This window comes from Diplotaxodon limnothrissa, linkage group LG14 (assembly GCF_057381915.1).
Source record: "Diplotaxodon limnothrissa isolate DT_005_m linkage group LG14, D_limnothrissa_male_GT1.1, whole genome shotgun sequence".
Lineage (NCBI taxonomy): Eukaryota > Metazoa > Chordata > Actinopteri > Cichliformes > Cichlidae > Diplotaxodon > Diplotaxodon limnothrissa.
In genome coordinates, this window is record NC_140609.1 from 24,722,864 (window position 1) to 24,739,064 (window position 16,201).

The 16,201-nt window shown below is 39.6% G+C and overlaps 2 protein-coding genes across 2 annotated transcripts; both read left to right on the plus strand.

The window, feature by feature from the left end:
- The first annotated feature begins 2,600 nt into the window (after positions 1-2,600).
- Positions 2,601-7,515, plus strand: ppm1na (protein phosphatase, Mg2+/Mn2+ dependent, 1Na (putative)). Its single transcript, XM_085370457.1, has 6 exons — positions 2,601-3,006; positions 3,743-4,314; positions 5,170-5,287; positions 5,381-5,495; positions 5,590-5,653; positions 7,477-7,515. Exons 1-6 carry the CDS (start codon positions 2,601-2,603, stop codon positions 7,507-7,509), a joined length of 1,308 nt encoding a protein of 435 aa, XP_085226583.1. The 3' UTR covers positions 7,510-7,515.
- A 3,779-nt stretch (positions 7,516-11,294) lies between these two features.
- Positions 11,295-13,825, plus strand: LOC146618886 (amino acid transporter heavy chain SLC3A2). The gene is made up of 6 exons (XM_085371610.1): positions 11,295-11,634; positions 12,852-13,014; positions 13,090-13,192; positions 13,264-13,341; positions 13,428-13,483; positions 13,567-13,825. Exons 1-6 carry the CDS (start codon positions 11,295-11,297, stop codon positions 13,823-13,825), a joined length of 999 nt encoding a protein of 332 aa, XP_085227736.1.
- The last annotated feature ends 2,376 nt before the right edge of the window (positions 13,826-16,201 follow it).

A 16,201-nucleotide genomic window follows, 5' to 3' on the forward strand; every position in this document is an offset into this window, starting at 1 on the left:
CCAGTGTGAACAAATAGAATTCAACTTCACAGTGAATATAACTCATGATTAACTCACTGGGAGTCAATATCTGAACATACAGCTCTGTCCAAAAGTCTTGGGCCAACACACACTTTGTTAAAATTTCGCTAGGAAATGGGAAATATTTGCGATGACTTATTAAAGCATGTGCAAAAATACATGGAAGAAAAGTATATAAAGCAAATACTGATTTTGTAGAAATTTAATGAGCGTGAAAGTCGCTATTTGTTATGATCGCCTTTATTCCGCTTGAACAGCTTGAACTCTCTTAGGCAAGCGGTCCTCAAGTAGTCTCAAGAAATAATTTTCCAGGCTTCTCATAGGACATTCAAAGCTCTTCTTTAGTCAGTTGTTCCATTCTCTGGCAAGTTCAAGCTTGGGAACCGGTGAAAGCCCATGCATGACTGCTAATGTTCTACTGTGTGCTTTTCTATCCTGGTATGCTTTTGTTGCATGGGTAATATGTTGCTATCCTGAAAGATTACGCCACTGCCCAGCTAACACTTTCCAGAGAGGAATGCATGTTGAATTAAAAATATGATGATACTTTTCTCCAACACCACTGGCTGAACAGACCCTGCACTATGCTTTACAGATGACTGAAACAAAAATGTTGATAAGCAACAATTTATTTTACTTTTGAAATAAAAATGTCATATTCATCACTCTAAAACACCTGTTGTCACATATTTTCATTCCAGTTCTTGTGTCAAGTGACATACTTCAGCCTTTCTTCCCATTTCTCTTCCTTAAGAATAACTTCTTGACAGCCTCTCTTTCACTAAGGACCAAATTTATTTGTCAGGTATTTGCTGGGTTTATACCCATTTCGTAAGGATATGACTTTCAAATACTGTTTAATCTCCTTAGATAATTTTTTAAGGTCTGCTACTTTTTTTTTTACAGTTTTTTTTTTTTCCAATTTTAATGCCACACTGCACACCATGATGAGACATTAAGTTTTTAGCTATTATGGATCTAATTTGGAATCACCTTGTTGACATGGTAAATTGCCTGTCAAACTGTGTTATCTTTGGGAATTTTTTAAATACATTTAACAAAAGAAAAGAGGAGAAATGATGTATTTACAGGCTGCTAGTAGCAAATTGCCTCAAACTACAATTTTACAATGGTTCTAAGTTGTCTGTTTCATCCCTGGTAAGACACCTTGTTTACACTTGAATGACTTATAGCCCATTTAAGTGGGTTGACAAACATTCCTCTGAATTCCTCTGAAAATGGCCAAGTATAAGGGCTGAGCTGAAAAACTGTGAAAAGCAGCCCAAAGAAATGACCTTCAAGCCTGGAGAACTACTTCTCAAGACCACTTCATGTCCACAAAGTCTGGGTCCTTGGAAGCAAAATATAAGGGTATGAAGGGTGGCTCCAGACTTCAGCACAATGATATTTGCCAGTGATTTTGTTTTGTTGCAGTTGTGATCATTTTTAAATCCACCAATTTGCCTCCTGACATTTTAAAAGAAATAACTGCATGCAAAAATAAGTTCTACTTAAGTTTTATTTGACCTTAAACAGAGATAAGTGGTTACAGAAAACCTTACGAAAAATGAAAATATCTCATTTTTATTTACAGCGCTCATCTCAAAGTCTGCTACGTGGCTTTTTGAGCTCTCAGTGATTTCCCTTGTTTAACAGGAGAGCTCACTGGTCTTTATGATGAGGCACGTTGAACCTAGTGCGATATATATTTTTAATCACTTGAATTGAACTTGTGTTTCATTTACACAATTAGATTATCAAATAAAATGTGCTAGCTAGATTATGACGTATACAGATGACTAAGATGATTTTTTTCCAATAATCAAATTTCAAGCAAATTAAGAACATTTATAGACTGACTTATGGACAACACTGGCAACCTCACAGGGTATTGTGATGATCCCTAAACAAATAAACAATAGGATTCATGAGTCACTCAAAAATTCTCTCTAAAGATCGTCAGAGATGTTAATCTCCCACAGGCGTGCAAGACTGATCATGGGCTCTGTCAGTGTTTTGCTAAATGTCCCAGTTATAATCCATGCATGTGTGCAGACACAGGACTCTTGTGCTGGCATGCTGGCCATGTGATAATCCAGCATTACCTACAGAGCCAGTACTACACAGTCAGAGGTAGAGGAAGAAGGACAGGGAGTGGGTGGGGCCAATTGAGGAGATAAATCCATGGAAATAGATGAGCCAATAGAAGTGCCAGGTTGATAAAGTGAGAAGAAAAGAAGAGAGAGAGGGAGACAAAAAACACAAAACAAAAAACCCCACAGACAGTGAGAACCAGGTCTTGACGAGGGAGGATTCTCTACAAGAAAGTCGCAGGATTTTAAAAAAATATGCCCCTGGTGTTTTTAAATAGAAAACTAACGCAGTGTTTCATTTAACCGGATTTCACTGTAAAAACAATTTTAGTTTACCTGCTTCCCCTGCTTTGGGGGGAAGAGGGTTATAACCTACCTGTTGCACTGGACCTGTTGAGAAAAACACAGGGGCGGAGGAGGGGCACCCGGAGGAGACGAGGTGCCGCCAAGTCGAGCAGGAAGCTTGAGCACAGACTCCGTGGAGTGATGAGGACAGCACGCCGGGCGAGCAACGTGGAGGTTCCCTCCTTCCTCCGACAGCTGGTGAAAGAGACAGAGAAGATGGTCACCTTCTTCTTCAAAGGAGGATCCAGGGAGACAGGGCCTGGGGAGGAGGACAACTTGGATGAAGATGACGGAATACCCAGCCCGTACCTGGAGCATCCCATTTTGGAAAAGTATGTGTCTGAGGGGGGATCTCCTGTGGGGTTGAACTATGCTGTGGCAAGCATGCAGGGGTGGAGGGCTCAGATGGAGGATGCCCACGCCTGTATGCCCCAGCTGAGAGCAGAGTTGCGAGACTGGGGTTACTTTTCTGTTTTTGATGGACACGCAGGCACCACAGTGGCACAGTACTGTGCCAGACACCTGCTGGATCACATCCTGGCTGCAGGTACGTGTTAACCACCGACTCTGAATCAAAATGTACGATTTTTAGAAACTTATATTTATATCTAAACACCTTCAAAGTAGCCCCAAACATGTTCTTACTTTACTTGTTTGACAGGAAAACGCTTCCAGTCTTTTGTGGCTTTAATAATTAACATTCAGACTTGAAATGCACTCGCTGTAGTTTGCTTAGGACCAAAGCCTCTTAAAGAATAAAATAAGCAACATCATGCAAAGGAGAAGCGGTCTGGCAAGTTAAATACTTTAGCAGAACATGTGTATTTTCAGTCCCAAAACAAATCCTTTGATAAACAGGTCAATTAAATTACTTTAGGAACACAAAATAGCTAATTAAGAGCTGATTAATAAAGGCTATAAAAGATTGAGACTTAAGGGTTACAGCACACTGTGCATTACTTAAAGTGAATTTAAAAAAATAAAACACCACACTACACTACAGTATGCATTTTTTTCAAATCAAAATTCTTGATGCTTTTAGAAACACTTGAAACATCGCAGGGACTGAATTTATTTAAACATGTAATTTCAACCCAGCAGTTCTACAGGGAGAAAAAACAAAACTACATTGAGTTTTTCACGTTTGCTCACAGCTACAGTACTGCTCAGTAATGTTTGTCTCTCCAGTGCACTTTCTCTAAACTTGTTCTGTGTCATTAAAAGTTAAATGTAAAATGTCACAAGTCAAACATCTATCTTTGATTGTCCCTCTTTTCCAACAGGTGGGATTCAAACAAACGAGGATCCTGAGCAAGTAAAGGAAGGGATACGCGAAGGCTTCCTAGACATTGATCGTCATATGCACAAACTGGCTCGTCAGGACAACTGGGACAGAAGTGGCTCCACTGCAGCAGGTGTGCTGATTTCTCCGCGCCACATTTACTTTATCAACTGCGGAGACTCCCGCACTCTGCTCTGCCATGACAGCCAGGTGGTCTTCTACACCGAAGACCACAAGCCGTTCAACCCCAGAGAAAAGGAGCGGATCCAGAACGCCGGAGGCTCGGTGACCCTGCAGAGAATCAATGGCTCGCTGGCTGTTTCCAGGGCACTGGGAGACTTTGACTTCAAGGAGGTGGACTGGAGGTCACAGACGGAGCAACTCGTGTCTCCGGAGCCGGAGGTGTACGAGCTGGTGAGGACGCCTGAAGACGAGTTCCTAATTCTAGCTTGCGATGGTGTGTGGGATGCCATTGGAAATGAAGAACTGTGTGCTTTTGTACGCAACCGTCTGCAGGTGTGCGATGACCTGAGAGAGATTTGTACCCAAGTCATTGATCTCTGCCTCTATAAGGTGAGAAATCAGGCCACAAAATCCACAGTAACAGTGAAGCACTTTGTGAATAGAAGCACTCAGACTTGCAATGTTCTAAAAGAATACACACACACACACACACACACACACACATATATATATATATATATATATATATATATATATATATATATAAAATTTTAAACTGAACTGCTTAATTCCCAAACACATGTGTATCATCGCGAGGTCTTATCTTAGCAGTCCTTCTGTTTACTTCAAACTCAGCACACTGGACCTTTCAGTAAGACTCAGAGTTACCACAGGTGGATTTGTGAATGGCAAGCTTTACGTCAAGAGGGGGGTGGTGGTGGGGAGAGTCTCTGTGAGGAGGTTTAATGCTAACAACTTGTTACGTAAGTAGATTACTCCTGCTGGTCTTCTTAATGCTTTTTAGTTACTATCCATACTCTATAAATAGCTGTATTAAGGAATCCTGGGGACAAGATTGGAGGGAAGAAAAGCCGCACATGGTTGGGATTAGGCCTGAATGTGAGGCTGTTGACGCTGGCTCAGACACTTTATCCCGGCTACGATGGGGCGCTATTTATTTATTTTACTGTACCTGCTGAATAACTGCATGTTCCAGTACACACTGAGCCTCACTTCATAGGCAACAGGATGATGGCAATAACACTGCAATAACTTTCCAGGATGCATTTTTCCAGAGTTACAAGCTATAATATGTAGTTTACAATGTGACATCACAAAAAAAGCCAAAAAACATTTTTTCCCCATGACATGGAAAAAATACAAGAACCTCAGATAGCATTTAAGTACATGTAACTTTCTACTCTTATTTCGATCTGCATCAAAGTGCTCTGTCTCCCTCTGCAGGGCAGCTTGGATAACATCAGCATCATCATTGTCTGCTTCCCTGGCGCCCCCCAGGTGTCACAGGAGGCACTGCAACAAGAGGCAGAGCTTGAGCAACAAATTGATATGAAAGTGGAAGGTACTGCTGATAACTTTCCTGCTTCATGCTAAAATAGATCGCTCTTAATTTCCATTTTTATAAGCACGTTGTTTTACTCATTGACCTCCACAGAAATTATCCAGATGATGAGGTGCAAAGATGAGGACCCTGACCTTCTATATGTGATCAAATTCCTAGCAGCAGAAGAGATGCCGGGACTGCCCCCAGGAGGAGGAATCACCAGCAAGTGAGCAAACGAATCGCCGCCAACACTGATGTGTTTGAAGTGTAATTAATTTTGGAGAATCAAATACCTACTCTTAGTGTTTCTACTTTTGCAGGCGAGACTGTATCATCTCAGCATACCAGAAACACATCATGGCTCTAAGGACTCAGGAGCCTATGGTAATGCATAGAAGACACGCATAAGAAATGTCACAAAAGCTGGTAGATCTATGGATGTTTATCTTCTGTCACATTACAGTTGGAAAACCTTAAAGTAGGGATAACAGGCTCCAGAGAGCAGGACAATCTGAGGGCAGGATTTCTCTCGACATTAACCAAACCACAAGTTGTGGATTTCTCCCACTGAGAACGCCACATCCGGATGAACAGAATGAAATTTTGGAATTTTAAAATTAAACACATATGGTTGCAACTAGCTGTTGTTGTGACTGATCAACCTTCTAGTTTAAGTTTGAAGTATGAAGACTTGCAGGTTTACTTTCTGTGACAGTATGTTTAATGTTTTTTGCTCAAATCCCAGTTTTATTTAGTGCAACCTTTCCTCCTAAAACCCAGCAATCATTTTTTGTCCTCTGTCTGGTACATAAGTCTGAGACCATTACATCAAGCCCATTTATGCAATCTATATGACTCCCTCTGTACTGTCATGGGGAAATCCCGAGCTTTCTATTCTATACAACATTGTGGGGGTTGAGCTAACAGAGCACACAGACTTTCTCTTTAAAATGACGGAAATTGCAGTTTCCATATTTTCCATATTCTTTTGAAACATTTAGCAGGATTTCAGCAATGCACAGTAATTTTACCTCTTGCAAAACAAAACTTTGATTCAGTGTCTTCAGTGTCTGACCTAAGTCATTACTTCAGGAAGCAGAGAATTAAATGAAGTCAGAACTGTGAAAGGGGAGTCAGAATTATTTCTGTCAGGGGATTAGGTGGAGGAAAGCCAGACATCAGAGCAGGAAGGTTAAAATCTCAGAGGAGGAAATAACAGCTTTTGAGGATCAATTCGATTTCAACTATACAGAAATTGGGTTGAAATTTTATTTTTAGGATGAAACAAGAAAACAGAATAATGCTGCCCACAACCCTGAAACAGGAGCTCCTCTGATTACATCAAACAGGAAACAGGCAACCCGGCATTATTTAGAAAAAAGGAGCACACAAACAAGAGAGAGATGGTTATTTCTAAAGGTGGCATTAAAACTTCTGCACTATATCTGTGGTCACCACATGACATCATACATGTCTAATGTCTCTGTAAAGCACTTTGAATCACCTTGTTGTTGAATTGTGCTATACAAATAAATTTGCCTTGCCTTGCCTTGCCTACATAACCGAATTTCCCATTTCCTAGTTTTAACCAATTTTTCAAGATTAGGGAGTCCATCAAACTAATACATGAGCTGAGGAGTCTCTGAAGTGACACCTCTCTTAAACAGAATGTAACAAGGCTGCCATGGAAAGATGATTCCCTTCACATGATGATCCTCTTGGAGACAGACAGTGATTCAAATCCCACCACTTCAGAGGTCTAGCTTGTGCAACACTTCTCATCCATAATGAAGAAGAAGTGTTGTCATGTTACCACTTCTCAGGCGCCCCAAAAGTCGGTATGCCCTCCATCGTAATTTTTAACCTTCTTGCACTGATGTCTGGTTCTCCTCCCCCTCATCACTTGACAGCTCTGAGCACGATCCCACTTCCACAGTTCCGAGTAAAATATCTTTAGGCCTCACTCAGACATCATAGCATTCGGTGATCAAACAAGACTTATTGTCCACTTCCAGGAACAGAAGATGAAAAATAAATAAATAACAAGTTTAAAATGTGTTTCCTTGAAACAGAATAATCAAAAAAATAATAATTTCATCCGAGTCTCAGAAGGAAATAATAATAATTACAAAACAACTTAATAGAATTTCTATTTTATAGCATTACCGGGTCTGAAATAACTATGTCTTTGTCTTGTGACATTTCAGGACATTGAAGGATCAGAGGAAGACTCAAACTAAAGCCACGAAGAATCAACATCATGAAGAAAGCTTAGACACTTCTTAGATGTGGACCACACTAAGCACAATTCTTTAAGTAACGTTTTTGGGTATAGGGTATATTTGTTTTTGGGTATAGCCACACATATTTGCTTTCTGGTCAAATCATATTAAATATGGAGGAACAAAATGATACATCCACTGCATGTGTTTTTATTTATTTATTTATATTTAATTCACTTGGGGTGGGAGGGTGGGTGGCTGGGTGACACTTTTTATCTAAAAAATTTATATTAATGTGCAAAGGTCTTGAGCAAAGGTCTTGAGCACCTCCGTGGTCTTTAGCAATAGTCCTCTGGGCTTTCTGGAGATCTTTCAAAGCTTTTATTTGAACATTGGCTGCTTTTCACGGTTTTTCAGTCCAGCTCTTTCATGGCTGTTTGTTAAGCCACTTAACACTGACCTATGAATCATTCAAGCATATAAAAGGTCGCCTAACCTAGGGAAACAGTGTTGTCACTACACACAAGAACTTAGTAAAAAACTATTTTAAAATTGTGTCATTAGGCAAAAAAACCAACAAAAAAACCCCACTCCACATAATTTCTTCGTATTTCTTTAATTGAATCTATAGAAAATACCAAAGATACCGCAGTTTGACTGGCAAAATAGTATTTTTGCAGCAACGATGTGATTCATAAAGACTTGCTGGCATATCTTAGCATAGAGATCTCTGTTTCTGTAAAGATTTGATGGATCTGGACAACTGTGGAGGACAAAAGAAAAAGTGGCAACACCTCTAAGAAAAACTACCTACAGCAGATGAACAGTATCTGGAAGTTACGTCCTTAAGAAATAAGAAAATGTCCACCAGGATCTGAGAGACACATCTGGTACTTGAGTTAATCCATCTGCTGTCGCCAAAGACTCATCAGAAATGGCCTCAGTGGAAGGTCGGCCCTGAAGAAGCCATTTATAGGAAAAGGCTGAGGTGTGCCAAATGACACAAGAACTGGAAGGAATCAGCTCTTACAGAGTGATGAATCCAAATTTGAAATTTCTGGTTCAAATTACAACGGTATGCTTAGAATGGGTCAGGAGAGAGATACAACAGTGACTGTCAACCATTAGTAAACCACAGTGGAGGCTCTGGGGATTGTTTCAAAATTGATGGAATTATGAACACAGAAAATTATCATCAGATTATGATTCACCCTGCAATACCATCTGGAAAGTGTATGATTGGCAACGTTTTCTTTTAGCTCAACAATGATCTCAAACACACTACCAATGGCCAGTGGACAGAAGAACACACAGTGGATGAGTGTCAGTCATAGACTGGCCTCATGGACTCCAAGATTATTGAAGCAGTGTGAAATCATCTTGACACAGGACAAAACAAAAAGGCAGTCGAGGTCCAAAGAAGAGCTTTGAATGTCCTTCAGGTCTGCAGAACTATTTCTGAACACGACTTAAAGAAATCAGAAGAACGCTTGACTAAAAAAGTTCATGTGTAAAAGAGGGTCATAGCAAATGTTGACTATCAAGCTTGTTAGAATGAACTGTGTTTTTGCCTTATATCAATATTTGTATATTTGCGTGTCTCAATAAATTGTTGCACCAGCTTCGCATTTTACTAGCAAAACGCTAAGATGTGAGTAGTGACTCATGACTTGTGTACAGTACTGTACTTTATGACAGTGGGTCTGCCCATCAATTTTCTATTGCTTATCCAGGGAGTATTTGATATTATTTAACCACACAGTGCCTGGTCAGACACTGATAGTTATCTGCTCATCATGGAAGCGTCTGTGTAATGCAGCTCATTTACATTGCCATGTGATATTGTATACAAGCTGCATATGAGGAAAACAAATGATCTGACATTTGTGATGGACCACAGTATCTCTCGGTAAACAATCAGTTTGCACGGTGCTGTCATGGAGCAAAGGTCACACAGATGGCAATAACTTGTTACATCAACATAAGCGTATGCCACGAGAGAGGAAAGCCAGAGCGAGAGACACAAAAGGATAAAGAATGAAGGAGAGGTTAGGAGAAAGACGGGTGGGTGGGTGTGTGTGTGTGTGTGTGTGTGTGTGTGGGGGTTAGAGGACCAAACTGGATGAAGAGGATGAGAGGTTTCTGGGAATTAGCACATCTGCCTCATTACTTCTAAGATCTACAGCATTTTAGAGGGCGGGTGTGATGTGTTACGTCAATGTGAATTTCAAATTGCAGTGGAGTTTTTGCCAGTGGATCTCTGTTGCACAGTTAGCTTAGTTTGCTCCATGTGTACAGCTTTCAAATTATAGACAGTCACAATTATTTTACTTTAACACTTAATATTTTATCTCTCACATATAGAGTCTAAAATATAAGTGTTATCCTAACTTAGGCTTTCAAAAAAACCCAACTTTTTTGCGAGGGTGTGATGTGGCCCGGCACCTCTTTATTAACTCCCAGAGCAGAGCTTTTATTGGACTGTTCCTCCTTCACATCTCCTCACTCCTGACAAGTTGAATCACTGGAAATTTTCAGCTCAGGGTAGCATCCCTCAGCTTTGAACACTTGTTTGGACAAACATAACAAGAGAGAACAAAAAACAAGAAGAGGTACAGAAGAAGAAGAAGAAAAGCACCTGAGAGGAAGGCACAAAGAAACTACCATATATAAAATGTGAGTAATAACTGGGTTTTGTGGCATTTAAGTTCATTTAAACTGATTTAAAATGACTCTGTTGCCTCACGGCAGGAAGTTAAGCAGCTTTGGGTATGAACCACTGGCTGGAAACTTTCACCAGCTGTTTCCTTCAGGTGCTGCAATTGTTTCCAATTTCAGTGGATTTTGTCGTTTTTACAGGCAACACTGGAATTTTCAGAAATATCACTTTTTACAGAAGTGTTTGCTTGGCTGGGATGGCTACAGCCTCTAGTGCAGAGAAGTTATAAACAAAGAGGATCGGCTTATACATATGATCTTATAAATAAAAGAAATCATCTGAGCATATTTTAAAGGTACAGACTTTCTAGGAAAATCTGTTCAGAAAATCATTTCTGTTTTTACTAGTTTCCTGTCTGAGTTGCAACAGAGGAATGGTAAAATCCCCCCCAAAACCCCCTAATGTGTCACTGCCACCAAGAGCTGTCTGTCTATTACGATGCAGGGTCTTTACCTTACTATAGTAAAGTGCCTTGAAGTGACCATTGTTGTGAATTTGTGCTGCAAGAATAAAATTTTCCAGAATTCAACTAATTTTAGTTTCAGCTCATCATGCGCTGACTCAGAGCTGTTAATTCTGCCTTCCATCACTGCCAGTGAAATTAATTTAATGGAGGCACAGCTAAGGACAAGAGGAAACATGCCCACGAGCAATTAGTAGCACAGAGTACACGAGGGAATAAAAGTGTTGAAAAAAGACAAACTACAATGATGTGAAATAATCAGTAAATTAAATCTTGAATAGTCCTTCCTGTGCTGCCCCCCTCTCCAAACGCTTAATCTTGTTTAGGGGAACAAGGACACTCGTTGTCCCTCACTGCGCCACCACTGTAAGAAAGTGGGACAACAGGACTGTGTGTCAGATTAAATGTTGCACCTGAGTCCGGCAGGTAGGTGCAGCTCATTACAAAGCTGCCTTGTGCTCAGTGTCGCGTGGAAACAGCGAGTTACTGAAAGAGACGAACTTAGCGAGTCCAAAGAAAACCTAAGCGACAGTTGGACAGCTTCTGCGTGCTTCGGCTTGAGTGTCTAAATGTTCATTTAAAGTTAAAATAATCCCCTTAATCTACCTGCAGCAGTGTGAGATGCCCGTGAACGCAGGGCATGTGGGTTATAGCAGTGTGCCGCCGGGAGCCTCAGAGACATGCCCTCTGCTCATTCCGGAGTCCGACTCTCTGTGGAGGCCAATGACGAGAGAGGAGCTCGAGACAGCTGCTGGGCCTGCCTGGAGGAAAGTGCGCTGTTACCTGGTGCTGCTGTTCTGGCTCGCCTGGGTCACCATACTTGCCACTTCTGTCGCCATCATAATAAAGAGCCCCCGGCCGGTTGCGACGCCCTTGAAATGGTGGCAGGAGTCTGTGTTCTATCAGCTGCAGGCCGACCAGTGGACGGAGGCGCAGACCGAGGGTTCAGAGGGCATGTGCGGTAGGACGCGCCGAAACAAAATGCTGAAATTTGGGTTTAATATTTCTATGCTTAAAAAATTGACATGATGGATAATTTAAAGGTGGGTGATCAATTCAAATATCGATAGATTCTATTCCGACGCTGATATTGGATCGATATTAGTACGATAAGATAGATACTTTGCTTCGATCCTTTCAGTTCAATTTTAGACCACTAAACTGTGGTAAATTATTTATTTATGTTTGTTTTTTGAAAATGGAGGAGGGGGGACGACTTCAAGCATGCACTACGAAAAATGTCTGAATCTTTGTATAGCCTGGCCCAAATTAGACGGACACATTTACATTCCAGTCCCCCATTTTCAAAATACATGAGAAACTGAAAAATGTTTTGCTTTGACTGATTATTTTTGGAAAGTGAAAATCACAGTGACTGATCAAAATTAGTTCAGAATTTACAAATTGATGATTCATCTCAGTCATGATGCACAAGCTGCTTTTATAAGTTAAAGGCACTGGCCCCGTAATTACATGGTAAATGGCCTGGATTTGTACAGTGCTTTTCTAGTCCCTAAGGACCCCAAAGCGCTTTACACATCCTGTCATCCACCCATTCACACAAACATTCACACATGGTATCTGATCTATATCAAAATTTGCAGCGTGCACAACCTTAGATGCACCTCATTCACCATCACTTAACTACCTGCTTCCTGGCAGTCACGACAACAGGAAAGCTGCAGTCATCAGTTTTCATTGAAACCATTTTTTCCATTATTTTGTCCACCGCATTTATGTTGGTAGGGCCAATAACGGCTTTTAAAACCACACAAATGTTATTGTACCCAAAAATGCAATGTGCAAGCGTGGCTGTATTTGTACCAATTATTGCTTTTAGTTAAACAGTTTCACTATTACTGTGAGGCCAAAAGCTGCACTGGGTTCATCTCTGTGCTGATAACTACTTAATCTGACTGTGTGATTAATACTGTGGGCTACCACACGATTGTATCAAGTTATGAGAGTCTGAGAAAGTGCTGTTGCTTTTGCTTTGAAAATAGAAAACATTTTTCTAATCCCACATGAGCATCTGTGCGCAACATGTTCTTCGATATAAATGATAAATAACAGCTCTACTGAAATAAACATGAATGCAAACCCATCACATGAGGAAACTGAATATCATGGCATTCTGATTAAAAATAAGTAACTCTTTCTGATATGTATTTTCTTAAGCAATGCATGAGCAGCTTCCCTACCTCAGGTCTTTGGGTATAGGGGCTCTAATCCTGAAGGGTGTGTTTGATGTTGAGGTCTTTCCTTTAAACCTCACTGCCGCTGATAAAAACTTTGCTCCACTGGCTTGGACACAACATCTGCTCAGTGAGCCGCAAAGCAGGTGAGTAAAGAACTTTTTTTTTTTTGCAAATGGTATTCAGACGTGGTTTTATGGGCCTTTATTACTGATTAACAGGCTTCATGCTGGTCCTGCAGGTCTTAAAATTGTGCTTGACTTGTGTAAACGGGATCTGTTGGCACTTCAGGATGTAACTGGAAACCTCTCAGCTACCACACAGGTAAAACCTGCTTTCTGATCATGCACTCAGTCAGGAGTTCATAAAATATGAAATGGATATTCTTTCTACAGCGTGCACTCCACTTCTGGTTGGAAAAAGGTGTGGCAGGTTTTGTTATCTGTGACACTGATGCAGCATATTCAGAAAAGGTAAAATGATATTGACTAGTTTTGAATTTAGCTACAAGTGGCGTTACCATAGGCTCAGTTTTCCCAATTAAATGTGTACTTTTCAGACTCTGCTGGAGTGGAGACGTGTCTTTGGGGAATTCAGTAGTCCCGAGGAGGAAAGGTGTTGTTATGCATGTAAATACAGAGTTTTTTTATGTTATAAAGGAAGCTCAAGGATTGCTGGAAAAAAATGTTTAATTTCAGGATTGTCGTGGTTAAACAGACGGCAGATGTTCTGCGTCCATTAAATGGCTCCGGTCAGGTCAACGTTACACTGGTGGATGTGGTCATGAGGTCCATTCTCCCTCGTTCACATCACCCACTGTTTGCACAGGAAGTGGCTGATTTGTTTGTAGCCAGCACAGGGATGGATCGTTTTGGGTCCACATCTCTCTACAGTCTCAGACTGCAGCCCCACGAAGCCATCGTAATCAAACTTTTTGAAGCACAAAACTATTCGTAGAGTTTCTGTGGTCGGGTTTCAGTATATCTCAAACCACAGTGATGCAGCTGTTTTTAAAAAAAAATATCATTTGTGCTCAGAAGTCACTGAAAATAAAGTCATTGTTTTGTGTGGCAACATTTGTGGTTCCCCTTCAACCACTGGGATCTGTAATATATGTATAATATAGCATGACTGTGTGAACTCAGATAACAAGTAAATCTTGATTTCACATCACAAAATTTTGTTTTGTGTGTGTTTAAAGAGTTAAAATGATACTCAGTTCACATTGGGTTTAGATAACCTATTATAAGTGTGCTTATATCAGAAGTGAAAAAATCCTTTTTACAACAAAATTTGGCAGTATCCCGAGTGTTATTACTGTAACCGAAGAGTTCTCTTGTATTTTGAGTTTCCTGAATTTTTGAAACGGTCACTTAGGCGTGCGACTAAGTACAGTATATGCTAGCAAAATGATACAATAAATGCTGGATATAAGGACAGCATAAAAGATGCCAATCAAAGAAAAGAATGAATGTGACATTCAACACAACCCTTTCTGCCACACTCAATTAGTGGTGAAGTGTGGCTGCCTGAGAAAACAAAAAACACTTGGGAATATAACCTCTCCATCTTGGGATGTTTACATTAAGTAACCACAAGGTGAAGCTGCAGTACCAGTAACTGTTCAGCTGCTCCCCCAACTCTTAAAGTATGACAGTAAAAACTCATCAACTACAAATAAAGAGTTTCTAAAAACAGTAAACCAGTATTGATACACGGCACTTACAAAATCAGCTGCCATCATGTGACTGCTGAGTCATTCACTGCTAATATGGCACTTTCTTTTTTTTTTAAACGTTCCTCATTTTCATCTCTTTCACTCTGAATCATGTCAGATTACTTGTTATTTCAGAAATTTAGGCAGCATTTCACTTCTCAAGAAACTTTCTTACCACATCATCGGCATCTGGAGTGATCTCACTAGAATTTCAAAATAGCAAGTCTTTGTGTGATGCATCTGAATAAACCTATAAAGCAATTATACTTTAAAAAAAAAAAAAAAATTTAAGATCACATCTTTCTCAAAGACCTCCATGTTATATTCTCTCTAATATGGTTAACATAAAAATCAAAAAGTGTGTTGTACTGTTGCAACACTTTTTTTTTTTTTTAACTTTAACATTTTTACTTGCCACAAAAAATTATAAATGAACACACACACACACACACACACACATATATATATATATATATATATATATATATATATATATATATATATATATATATATATACTGCATAAGGGCTTTCATGTCATGTCATGTTCTTCAAACATCGGGTCTCATAGAAGACAAACAGTGCAAGTAAGGATGTTCACTTTTGCTTTGTTTTTACATGGACAAAAGAGTTTTTGACAAGATTGTAACTGTAATGAGATTTTATTTTATATGAATGAAATGTTAATGATAGAATGAATGATATTCTTTCATTCAATTCAACAGATTTACAGCTTGATGATTAAACACTACATCCTCAAAGCAAAATGTGTGGGTGGTAATGTGTCTAACATCGAGACATGCATGACTGAGCATAAGTGAAATCAAAACGTGAATGTGGATTGAAGACAAAAATGTTTTGAAGAAAAAAAAATCCCAATTTTTGTCGTACTCATACATTTGCAATTGCATAAACCAAACTTGCATAATCATTAAAACACACAGCTTTACAGCACAGGAATACAGTTACAGCTTTAAAGTTAAAAGTCTAATTCTCACAGTGCATTTTGCAGCAGCACGGAATTTTTAAAAGCAAAAAGCTCTTAAAATGACGTTCACAATCATCATAGGTCGTTTAGAGATCCATGAAAAGGAGGAAGAAAAGGAGAATGCAATGTTCAAGCAATACAGTGACATTATGAACAGGACTCCCACAGGAATGAAACCCTCTCTGAAAAAGAAGTAACCCAACTCTCAGAGATGGTTTGGAATAGCAACAACTTATACTAATCCCTTTCGTTTCTCAACATAAAACATTATTATTAGACTTGCAAAAAAAGCAGGTTTACCTTTACATTACTGTTTTAATGCAAAAGTAAGTGGTAAAAGGAATAGGCTATTTTTACGACAATTTTTCCCTCCAACAGAGCACAATTATGAAAAGCTTCTACTGTACCAACATATATACATAAACATTTATGTATTACCTTTTCACATTCACTTAAACCTTATGGGTAAAGGTAGAGGATGTATTTTAGAAAACACACACATACAACCACAAACACATGAAACACAAAATAGTCAGTGTTATGAGTCAGGCGATCTTAACTCCTGAAGAAGTAAAAGCTTTACGTTTCTGAAATCCATTTTTTCAGTCACAGTGGTTTTGCTCTTGATA

What these genes read in the sequence shown, in the direction of transcription:
- ppm1na (XM_085370457.1), top strand. Translation starts at nt 2,601, where the DNA reads ATGAGGACAGCACGCCGGGCGAGCAACGTGGAGGTTCCCTCCTTCCTC. An exon ending in GGATCACATCCTGGCTGCAG is followed by an intron (nt 3,007 to 3,742) that starts GTACGTGTTAAC and finishes CTTTTCCAACAG; the next exon opens with GTGGGATTCAAACAAACGAG. An exon ending in TAAGGACTCAGGAGCCTATG is followed by an intron (nt 5,654 to 7,476) that starts GTAATGCATAGA and finishes GTGACATTTCAG; the next exon opens with GACATTGAAGGATCAGAGGA.
- LOC146618886 (XM_085371610.1), top strand. Translation starts at nt 11,295, where the DNA reads ATGCCCGTGAACGCAGGGCATGTGGGTTATAGCAGTGTGCCGCCGGGA. An exon ending in ATGCAGCATATTCAGAAAAG is followed by an intron (nt 13,342 to 13,427) that starts GTAAAATGATAT and finishes TGTACTTTTCAG; the next exon opens with ACTCTGCTGGAGTGGAGACG. An exon ending in AGTAGTCCCGAGGAGGAAAG is followed by an intron (nt 13,484 to 13,566) that starts GTGTTGTTATGC and finishes GTTTAATTTCAG; the next exon opens with GATTGTCGTGGTTAAACAGA.